General features: G+C 58.6%; 1 protein-coding gene across 1 annotated transcript; it reads left to right on the forward strand.

The window, feature by feature from the left end:
• Positions 1-1,612: 1,612 nt before the first annotated feature.
• KCNK4 (potassium two pore domain channel subfamily K member 4) lies at positions 1,613-8,090 on the forward strand. The gene is made up of 6 exons (XM_069565404.1): positions 1,613-1,873; positions 5,087-5,210; positions 5,367-5,527; positions 5,722-5,908; positions 6,362-6,501; positions 7,193-8,090. Exons 1-6 carry the CDS (start codon positions 1,685-1,687, stop codon positions 7,604-7,606), a joined length of 1,215 nt encoding a protein of 404 aa, XP_069421505.1. The 5' UTR covers positions 1,613-1,684; the 3' UTR covers positions 7,607-8,090.
• The last annotated feature ends 3,181 nt before the right edge of the window (positions 8,091-11,271 follow it).

An 11,271-nucleotide genomic window follows, 5' to 3' on the forward strand; every position in this document is an offset into this window, starting at 1 on the left:
GTCCAAGTTGGGGCCGTGCCGCTGGCCACACTGGCTGGCCCACAGGGCAGTACCAGGGCCCCAGTCTGAGATTCCAGGCCTGACCCAGCGGCGACCCCTCTCGGGCTCCTCTGCCACTCACCTCCCTGGACGGGCTGGGTTTGGGGGGCTGGGCAACCTCAGGTAAGGGGCTGCGGAGAGCCGAGCCGGAGGCGAGGGCGAGGCACCGAGGGAAGCGCGGTGCTGGAGGGGTTAAACACGGAAGGAGGGGGGCTTCTGGCGGCAGGAGGGGGGTCTCAGCACCAGCGCCCGCCCGCTCCGCCCCTGCCGCCGCCTCCGCGGCCCCGCCGGCACCGGCGAGGCCGCACGGGAGCCCGGGCCACAGCCGCAGCCGCAGCCGCATCGGGGCCGACAGTGAGTGCGGGGCGGAGCGGGCGGGCGCGCGGGCACGGGGCGGGCGTGCGGGACGGCAGGGGCCGCAGGCCGGGCTCCCGGGCTGGGGCGCGCAGGGGGAGACCGGCCGGGAGGGGGCCCACCTCCGGGAGTCCTGCAGCCGTGCGTCCCGCCCGCCGCCAGTCACGCTCCGAGGCGTCGGCGTGAAGACGCGGGGAGGCGGTGGGAGCGAGTGGCGGGTGTGCAGTGTCTGGGCGGCGGGCGCTGCGCGGTGGCCCCGCGATCTGGGTGTGCGTGGACGTGAGTCTGTGCACACATGTGTGTGGGCCTCTGGGGGCCTTGGCCTGGCGCGCACGGCCCTGAAGGTCCGGTGTGCCCGGGAGTCCGGGGTGTGTGCATGTGGACGGTGTGCGTGCAACCGGGGCAGCGAGGCCGCCTGGAGCCGCAGGGCGGAGCGTGGGCGCGCGGGTCTTTGTGCCCGCGTGTGTGCGCGTGGGCGTCGCCGCGCGCTGTCCCGGGGGAGCCGGCAGCTGTCCTGGGGGATGCCGCGCTGGTCCAGCCCTCGTCGCTCCCATCCCGCTCCTTCCCGGAACCCGGTACCCTCCCTTCCCCGCCACCCTGCCTCGCCTCTGCGCAGCGACTGGGACCCGCCCCTGGGTTCCTCGAAAGCCCAGCGGGGCGCTGGGGACCCTGGGGGCTCCCTGCCCAGCCTATCACCTCTAGAAGCCGAGCAAGGAGAGGCAGGAGGGGAGGGAGAAGCCGCGAAGATGCTGCTGCAACCTCGGCGGACGAGCCGGACCGCCATCCCCGTCCCCGTCCGGCGTGGTCCTCTGCGCCCCCTCAGCCCCCAGCTGGAAGGCGGGGTCCCCCTCCAGGCCCCCAGCATCTCCTCTCTGGCCCCGCCTCTCCCTGGGCAGGCTGTCTCTGTTTCCACCTTCCACTCTCCGTCTTTTCCCTTCCCTGTGCCCTCTTCTCACACCTTGGAGTCCCGGACTGGGGCTGAGGGCCGGGCAGTGGAGGTAAGGGGGAGGACCGAGGTGGGGGTGGGGTGGGTTGGGCACTGGGTGTGTCCTGGTACCAGGAGTCGGGTTGATCAGAGGGGTGTGAGGAGAGACCCTCTGCAGGTAGTAGGGCCTGGGGCTCCCAGGACCTTTGGGTGTGTAGGGGCTGGAGAAGGAGGGTGTAGGGGTGTCAGGCCAGGTGATTGACCCCGGCATCCCTGGTTCTGCCCGCAGTGACTGCAGCTCCCCAGGAACCCCCTGCCCAGCCTCCCCAGGCGGGCAGTGGAGTTGGCCGGGCCCCTGGGCGCGCCATGCGCAGCACCACACTACTAGCACTGCTGGCCCTGGTCCTGCTCTACCTGGTGTCTGGTGCCCTGGTGTTCCAGGCCTTGGAGCAGCCCCATGAGCAGCAGGCCCAAAGGGAGCTGGGGGAGGCGCGAGAGAAGTTCCTGAGGGCCCATCCAAGTGTGAGCGACCATGACCTGGGGCTCTTCATCAAGGTGCGTGGGTGGGGGGAGACCCCGCAGCAGTCGCCTGGGACCCCCTGACACTAGCTGCATGCCGCTGGGGCCCTGTTCTGGAGGGCTGCTTCCTGGCCTATACCCCTGAAGGCAGGGTGCAGCTGGAGGGGTGCAGGGCAGAGGCTGGCATCCAGGTCTCTTGTGTTTTCAATATGGTGGCCAGGGGCTGCATTTGCTTTCCTTGCTGCACCCGGGATTGGGTTCTCATCCCCGCGTGTGATAGTGATTGTGTGAAGGAACCCATGAGGGAAGAAATGAATAAACGGCTGTAGCGTATGAGATATGTTATGTCTTCCCAGGTCTAACTCACAGGTTTAGGGTTACCAGATGAAGGCTGGAACACCCAGTTAAATGTAAATTTCAGCTCCAGGATGAATACTTTTAAAATACAAATTTGTCCCATGCAGTATTTTTATTTGCTAAATCTGGCATTTCTACACTAGTTCTTGTGCTTCTTTGGAGTCACAGATGCCTCAGAGAAGCCTAAGAACATTGTGAACACTTCCCCACCCCCTACCTCCAGAAAAGTGCACATATAAACACATACCCTTGATTTCGGAGGGTTCCAGGCTCCCCTAAGCCAATCCATGCCATCATGGATGCCAGGTTGAGCACACCTTCCTGCCAGGACACATGCTTGTGAAGTGAAAGCTAGAGGGAGTGCAAGTCAGGGATGGGGTGGGCTTTGGTCCAGTGACTCAAGGAAGAGTGGGCCGCAGCCTTTCATGCTATTGTCAGGCAAGCGCCTCTGCTCTCTCTCTGATTTCTGAGCCACTGTCATATTAAAAAAATAAATAAAAACACCTAACATTTCACTTGATTACATTAATGTGTATTATGTTATTGAAAAGCTACCCCCCCCCCCACTTTCCTTTCCTGCCTGTTCTTATGGAAGGAGGAGGCATCAGCATGGGGACTCAGTGTTCCAGCTGATTCCCAAAGTGGCAGGACCTGAAGCAGAGTTGAGGGTGGGGTGGGGCCAGGACACAGGCAGCTTGACATTGTCTCTGACCCAGAGAATGCCCAGAAAGGCTCTCTGATACTCTGGGTAGGAGAGTGTTGACCACACAACAGGGCAGGAGGAGAGAGGGAACCTGACCTATTTTATCTTCACAAAGGAATTGCTTTTTTCCTGGATATGAAAAAAGAAGAAAAGGAAGGGCAGAACCATGCAAGGCGGGCAACAGCTGCTTTATTTCTCTCCTATAATTAGCCAGTCATGCAGCAATTGTGCACCTACTGTGTGCTAGGTGCCATGCTGTCCAGGATAGGGTGAGCAGGGAAATTGATATTGGGATGGACAGATGCAGGCTGTAGCCTAGAGGATGTCACATCTAGGCGAAGGCACTGATTCCAGGGAAAGTTCACTGTAGGATTTAGTAGAAGGGGAGCTTTCCTTACTTCCTTCTTTGTTAACTGCCAGCTGTATGCTGAGCCCTGGCCTAAGTGCAGGGTGAGGGTGATGGCAAGAAGGGACATGCCCCGGGGTCTTTGGGAAGAGCTGGTAATTGATGAAGCAGATGAGATGGGTAGAATTTAGAGATGTGTGATTGGGTTGCAAGAGACTCTCGGGCAGAGGAACAGCATGGAAAAAGGCGTGGAAACTGGAAAGCTCAGTGTTTTGCAGTTCTCGGATTTAGCAGATGCCTAGTCATTTGAAGCAAAAATTAGAACACCCAGAATGACAAAGGATTTTTTTCCAAGTTGTGAATTTATTGGAAAAGTGTTGCAAAATAAAATTAAATAACTTTTAATCATACACTTCACTTCTTGGCTTCATGAAGAGATTATTACAGGAAATGTAATCGTCTCAAAATCTGGGGATAAGGTCACTGTAACTTGGGCTCCAAAATGGAAGTCCCAAGAGAGAAGACTCGGGAAAAGGAGGTTGGGACCACATGGAGAAGGGGCTTACAGGCTGGGCTCGGAAATTCAGACTCTATTCTGCAGATAGCAGAGAGGGATAGAAGATTTGGGGCTGTCACTTTAGGAAGATTAATTTGGACTGTGTCTTGCTAATGAGGACTGCAGTCAGAGAGAAAGAAGGTGGTTTATGACCTCCTTCACACTACCGCCTGTGTGTCCTGGCTTGGTGCTGCTTAGGGAAGGGTCCTCTGCGCTCTCTCCTCACTGTGCTCTGACCTCCATCACTTAGGGCAGGCACTTTCAAAACACAGACTCCGCCTTGGGAGGAAGGCCAACTGGCTGGCAAGATGGGCAGACACATGGCCATTTCACAAATGTAATCGTATTTAATATGCATCTGGGCTTCCCTTGTGGCTCATCTGGTAAAGAATCTGCCTGCAATGCGGGAGACCTGGGTTCGATCCCTGGGTTGGGAAGATCCCCTGGAGAAGGAAAAGGCTATCCACTCCAGGATTCTGGCCTGGAGACCTCCATGGACTGTATAGTCCATGGGGTCACAAAGAGTCGGACACGACTGAGTGACTTTCACTTTCACCTTCAGTGAGCATCTACTGTGTAGCACAGGATTTGGTTTGGACTTCAGCAGGGTGGGGAAGGGTTTGTCTGTCCATGACCCTCCCCAAACTGGATGCAAAATTTGTTGGTATGTGAACCTTCCTGGAGGGAGGGTCCCTAACTTTCATCATATTTTTGAAGGCAAGAGACTGACTCAAAGTCAGCTTCCTAAGGGGAAGTAGAGGTGGTGGGGTTCATGGAAAGCTGAACTTGAGCATGCTGTCTACATGGGTAATCATTTAACAAATACACAGTGCTTGCTTTGTTGTGAATGCTTTAACTCTTCACAATAACTCTTTGAGGAAGGTACTATTATCACCACCCCCAACTGACATGCAGAAATGGAAGCACAGTTCAGCTTCAGTTAGCACCGAGATGTGAACCCAGGCAGTCTGGTCCCAGAGTCTGTGCTCCCGACCACGCAGTCTGGTCCCAGAGTCTGTGCTCCCGACCACTGTAAAACTGGAAATCTGTTATGCGAAATTAAGGGGCTGATAACTCAAACGTCTCTACAACAATGTGTTGGTCAAACAACAAAATTGGGCTGCCCAATCTGCAATGTCTGCTCTAAGGGACTGCCTTCAAGAAGACCAGAGGGTAGGGGAGAGCTGGGAGGGCTAAGGAGGGAAGCACTCAGAGACTGGAGGGCCAGGGGTTGGCCAGGATAGAAGGCAAGGACTGAGGTTCCTCCTTCTGTGCCTTGTCCTGCAGGATGTGGCTGATGCCCTGGGAGGGGGCGCGAACCCTGACACCAACTCAACCAGTAACAGCAACCATTCAGCCTGGGACCTGGGCAGTGCCTTCTTTTTCTCAGGCACCATCATCACAACCATCGGTGGGGGAAGGGATTGGGCATGGAGAGGGGGCAAGGGGTGGCTGGGCTTTCTCATGGGGGAAGGTGCAGGGAGAGCTGGGGTGTGTGTGTGTGTGTGTGTGTGTGTGTGTGTGTGCCAGGTAGCCCCTAGACCTGCTGCACGGCCCCTCTGCCCAGGCTATGGCAACGCAGCCCTGCGCACAGATGCTGGGCGTCTCTTCTGCATCTTTTATGCGCTGGTGGGGATCCCGCTGTTTGGGATACTGCTGGCCGGGGTCGGGGACCGGCTGGGCTCTTCCCTGCGCCGCGGCATCGGTCACATCGAAGCCATCTTTCTGGTGAGCTGCTCCACGCCCTGTGCGCCCTGGCGTTGGGTTCGGGATACCCTTTCCTACGTCCGTCCGGCCCAGCCCCGGCATGTGAGCAGGGGCGGGGCGCCTGAATCCCGCGAACCTCGAACGCTGGTTCCGAGAAGAGGGGGTGTGGAGTGTGAGCGTGGAGGTTTTGGTGACTCCTCGGCCCCTCCCTGCAGAAGTGGCACGTGCCACCGGGGCTGGTGAGAATTCTATCCGCGGTGCTCTTCCTGCTGATCGGCTGCCTACTCTTTGTCCTTACGCCCACGTTCGTGTTCTGCTACATGGAGGGCTGGAGCAAGCTGGAGGCCATCTACTTCGTGGTGGTGACACTCACCACGGTGGGCTTCGGGGACTACGTGGCCGGTGAGGCCACCTTTCTTGGGTTGCTCTTCCCCTCCCACAGGGCGCTTGTGCGCTCACACGCGCTTGCTCCACGCCCTACATCCGCTCACTGAATGCACCCTCACGTTTTGGCAGGGCTGCGACACCTCCTGCCTACTTACGGTCTTGCATGCCTGCACCCCCATGCATGCTCACACGTGTATTAAGTGACCCCTTCACACGTGCCACATTCTTGTACATGTGCACCCCTCACACATGTTCACATTCTTGCGCCTGAGCACCTCCACTTACTCTTCTCTTGGACACCTTAAAGTCACTCCCAGTCTGTCTCCTTGCATCCACTCACTCTAGCTCAGACCCTTGGCCCTGGGGAGGGCGGATCCTCTCCAGGAGTTGAGGACAGTGAACCCGAGAGTCATGGGCTCAAGGCATGTCTCAATCAACTTCTTTCTCCCCTCCCTGGCGGTGTCCCAGGGGCCAGTCCCAACCAGAACTTTGCAGCCTACCAGCCGCTGGTGTGGTTCTGGATCCTGCTCGGCCTGGCCTACTTCGCTTCAGTGCTCACCACCATCGGGAACTGGCTGCGAGTCGTGTCCCGCCGCACTCGCGCAGAGGTAGGCGCCCCTGCTTCGACGCCGCGCCTGCGCCTGCGCCCTGGTGCTGACGCGCTGTTCCCCAGCAGCCGGTGGACCACCCCGCCTTCCCTTCCAGAGTGTGGGCTCCCCAAGATGGGGACTGAGGGAGCCACTGTGTGCACCGGTTGGGATCAAAGGGATAAGCTCGGACAGGTTTGCAGTTGACTCCAGTCTCTACTCTCATGGTTAAAGGTTACCAGATTTAGCCAATAAAGATGAAGGAATCCTAGTTGGATATGAATTTCGGATAAATTGCAAATATTATCTGAGTACAAGTATGTCTCAAATGCGGCGTGGGACATACTTATACTAAAATTTTATTTGTTGCTGCGTTTCGTCTTTGTAGTTTTATTTATTGCTGTATTTTGTAACCCCCTCTCCTGGCCGTGGAGTAGGTGGAGGCACAAAGGTCTCTGGGGACCCAGGAGAGCTGATACAAAACCTCGGGTCTTTCCTGGAGAAGGGAGCATTTCAGTGCAGGCGGAGGAAAGGAGAGGATGTGGCTGGTGATGAGCTTTGTCCTCCCTCCTCCGGCCTTTTCCCACTCCTGAGGCAGGAGGACCAGGCGAAAAAGAGGGGCCATGCCTGACGGGTGACGGCGCAGGCTCCCGGGGTTGCGGAGAGACGGTCGAGGATCCCTGGTAGAGGACTGCCTTTCCTCCCCGCGCAGATGGGTGGCCTCACGGCGCAGGCCGCCAGCTGGACGGGCACGGTGACCGCGCGGGTGACCCAGCGAGTTGGGCCCACGGCACCACCGCCGTCGGAGAAGGAGCGGCCACCCCTGCCTCCACCGCCTTGCCCGGCGCAGCCCGCCAGCAGGCCCCTGTCCCCTACTGCCCCGGAGAAGACCGAGCCGTCCTCCCCGCCCACGCCGCCCACGCCGCCCACGCCGCCCACGGCCTCCGCGCTGGACTACCCCAGCGAGAATCTGGCCTTCATCGACGAGTCCTCGGACACGCAGAGCGAGCGCGGCTGCGCGCTGCCCCGCGCGCCACGGGGTCGCCGCCGCCCCCTCAATCCCCCCAGGAAACCGTCGCGGCCCCGCGGCCCGGGGCGCCCCCGGGACAAAGGCGTGCCCGCGTAGAGGGAGGACCCCGGCCCCGGCCTCTCAAAGGGCTTCGTTCTCGCCCTCTCACCCCGGCATGCTCTGCTTGTCTAACCAAAGAGCCCTCTCTCGACCGACCGGACCGAAACCTGGGGAGGAGGCCACGGGCTGCTTGTCTCCCACCCCCTGCTCCTGGCCCTGTCACTTCATCCATTTTCAGACTCCCACGGCTTTCTGTCTCGCTGTCCCGGCCGGGCCTGTCCCTCACAACACCTCACGACTGTGCCTCAAAGCCCGCATCAATAAACGGAAACAGTCTGCACGGCTGCGGGCGTGGAGCTGCGGGAACGCGAGAGGGTGTGCGAGTGCTTGCGTCGTCGGCCACCTCCCGGGCAAGTCAGGCCCTGCTCCCTCCTTCTCCTCCCGCCAGGGTCCCCAGGCCGAACCCCTGCCCCTCCCGTCGGTCAAGGGACCGCACTCTCAGGGGTACTTGGACCGGTGTTTCTGCCTGGAGGTTGCCGGTAGGGTCTGGCGTGGGAATCAGCCTGGATGCGCGGGGCGTCCATCCCCCGTGCGGCTATGCGGCAGGGGATGGGGAGACAGAAGGGCATCTAGGTGCGGAGGCTTGTAGCTTGAACTCTCTGCCCGCGAGACTCCCATGGGCCGTTCCCAACGGGACCCTGCCCCTCCCCCTTCCTGGAGCGTGAACCCCCTCCCCCACCCTCCTCGCCCGGAGGCCTGTGGCAACTGGGTCCGTTGGGGCAGAAGCATGGAGGGAAAGCCTTTAAAAGTAAGAACTCTTCCTGGTCCTCCTCACCCTGCCAGCCCCCAGGCTCACCCTGGGCCCCTGACTGTCCTCTCATTCAGCCCTGGCTCAGGGCAGCTCCCAACAATCACCCCCACGCCCCCCATCTCCCCCCACCCCTCAGCAGGGGAGTGTCGGCCCTGGTTGGGTTCAGGATCCCTACTCCCAGCCTGCTCTCCTTCCCCTCCCGATTCCCCACGACCCTCGGCTTCCCTCGTTGTGTGTGGCCCACAGGCGTCGGCCAAGTCTTCGAGCCACCATGGCTCGGGCGGGTCGAGCCTGCAGGATATCCGGAACATGTGGACCACGGCTACTCTGTCTCAGCCGAAGCTGAATGTGCAGCTGCCCACGGTCCGTGAGGACTCGGAACTGGAGGAGGTTAGCGTAAGCGCTAAGACTCTCTGGTTCGACGAGAAGGCTGGCCACGACGCAGAGGGTGGCTGGGAAGCATCCGATGGCGGAGAGGACAAGGACCGCTTCAAGCCAGAAGAGCCAGAGGAGCTGGAGCTTGGCGGCGATAGCTCCCAGGGAAGCCGTTTAGAGGAGGACGACTCCAAGACCGACAACGGTGTGTGGCCTCACCGGGCTGTGGGCGCCCACCGGACAGGGGCCTGGCCAGAGCCTCAATTTCTATTGCAGTAAAATGGGGGGAAACAGTAGGACCCAAGTTTCTAGGATTCCCTGGAAGGGGCGCCCCACGCTAATCTTTCTCGCTTTAAAGCAACAAGACATTCTAGGAACGCCCCCTACCGGGCAGGAGTCGCACAAGGTCCTGGGGCCACAGAGACGGGCCGCACGGAGTGTTTTCCATGGAATCACAGAATAGTTGAAAGGAGGGAGTTAATGCCTTTTCTGTAGATTTTTAGCTATTCGAGGGGGTGCCTGCCTTTTATTTATTGTCACTGGTTACAGTTTTTATACTGTTTACTTCCATTAGTAAATACTATTTACCGGGCTGTTTGGGGCATGCCCTTCTCCCTGCCACCTCCACTCTCCAGGCCTTCATCACGGAATTGGAGCAGACAACAATATGCTATTTATTGAGCACTTGCTGTTGTGCCAGGCACTCAGCTTCCCTTGCATGATCGCCTTTAAACTTCACAACCTCCATTAAGGGGCCAGTCTTATTATCCCATTGTACAGATGAAGAAATTGAAGGTCAGAAAGTCAGTCACTGGCCTTAAGTCTCACAAAGTGGGGTAGTCCGAACTGGCACCTCGGAGGGTGGGACAACAAAGCCCAGGCTTGTAAACCACTATCCCATCCTGTTTCCCACTCAGGTGGTATCTGGAGCTGGTCTCTGGAGCCCTCTGACCCTCAGCCTACCCCTACATCTTCTCTGCTCCAGCGAAGCCCGAGCAGTCTACAGATGACTAATCCCTCTTTTCTCTTCTCCCAGAAAAGCCTTCCTCAGTGTCATCGCTCGATATCTCGAGGCACACACCCCATCGAGCCTACTGGGTGGAACAGCAGAGCAGGGTTGGAGGCACCAAGGAAACTGGGAGTATAGTGGGGGGTGGAGGGTGAGAGGGTGGGGGTGCTTTGTAGGGTGGAGGGGCAGGCAGGTCAATTGGGGAACTGGAGGGCATAGCTGGGGCATTTCAGCTGTGGGCAGAGCTGGGGTCCCTTGTTCATCTGAGTCTCTTGCTGCCTCTCTAGCTGCCCCTGCCCCTGACTGAACTGATGGAGAATGAAGCTCTGGAAATACTCACCGAAGCCCTCCGGAGTGAGCCTCCCCGCCCCCTACTTCCCGCGCACCCCTCCTCTTGCCCTCAACTTCCACAAGAGACCCTGGGGGGATTTTGCAGGCCTTGATCCTATAGGAGTGGGGTTTCAGGATGGATCTGCCTTGTCAGATTCCCTTACCACCCACAAATATTCCAGAAGCTTTAGGAAAAGTAAAAAGTTAGGAGGCTGGGCACAGGGAGACCCAAAGGACAGAGTGTGGAGTGACTGTCAGGACTGGGCTGTAGCTGCAGTGCAGTCCCTCTTAACCTGCTATGGCTTTTCTAAGGCCATTTCTCCCCTTGCCTATTGGGAATGACAGCCTTTGTGTGGCCTTGGCCCCTTCCCAGAGCCTTTGGACAGTGGATTATTGGAGTAAATTTCCTTTGGTCTCCCTGCTTACTTTATGAAAGTCAGGGTGGGGTGGGGAGGGCTAAGAGCTAATGACTTAGAGGGGGTGGTCCAAGAGGTGTCCCCAAAGCTTCCTGCTCTCAGTGGCCTAATTCAGGCCGGCAACATCTTCTCTACATTTGCCTTCCTCATCCATCCTCCACCTCAGCACTCCATCCCACTCTGAATCTCCCGTCTGTTTGGAGCACAGGTCTCTGACTTGACCATTTGAAACAAAACCACCAGGTTCCAGTACCCTGAAGATCCAGAGTTTCCCGAACTAATATAGACTGGCTGATGGGGAGGCCATGCCCCTGCTCACTGCCCTGAATACAGCTCTGCCCTCCAGGTTACCAATCAGAGATCGGCCGGGGCCATACCCTGACCAAACAGCTGCAGCGATACATCGAGGGGCTCAAAAGGCGCCGGAACAGGAGGCTGCAAGTCTTGGCGATCTGAGAGCACCGCCTCGGGTTCCAGCGACTCCAGCCCTGGTCCCTGTCCAGTCCCCAGATCCAAGCCCGACCCTGCCCACGTGGAATTTGAGCCCTTAGAGAAATAAAAGAATCTGTACAAGGTCCGTGAGTCAATGCGTGGCTGCCCGCTAGAGGCGGACGCACGTGGCCCCGCCTTTCCCTGTGACCTTCACTCGGTCACCGCAGTGACCTTGAGCGTTCGGGCCCTATGGGCTCCGCCTTCCCAGGACTCGAAATCCAGGACTTATTTCATGTCTTAGGTCAGCTTCTCCCACTCCGGGTTCAGCAGCTTTGCGGGAATATGGGGT

The sequence above is a fragment of the Ovis canadensis genome, chromosome 21 (assembly GCF_042477335.2).
Source record: "Ovis canadensis isolate MfBH-ARS-UI-01 breed Bighorn chromosome 21, ARS-UI_OviCan_v2, whole genome shotgun sequence".
Taxonomy (NCBI): domain Eukaryota; kingdom Metazoa; phylum Chordata; class Mammalia; order Artiodactyla; family Bovidae; genus Ovis; species Ovis canadensis.

Excerpts from the sequence above, each read along its gene's own strand:
- KCNK4 (XM_069565404.1), top strand. The coding sequence starts at position 1,685 with ATGCGCAGCACCACACTACTAGCACTGCTGGCCCTGGTCCTGCTCTAC. Across the intron at positions 5,528-5,721 it reads ACATCGAAGCCATCTTTCTG|AAGTGGCACGTGCCACCGGG; the intron begins GTGAGCTGCTCC and ends CCCTCCCTGCAG. Across the intron at positions 5,909-6,361 it reads CTTCGGGGACTACGTGGCCG|GGGCCAGTCCCAACCAGAAC; the intron begins GTGAGGCCACCT and ends GCGGTGTCCCAG.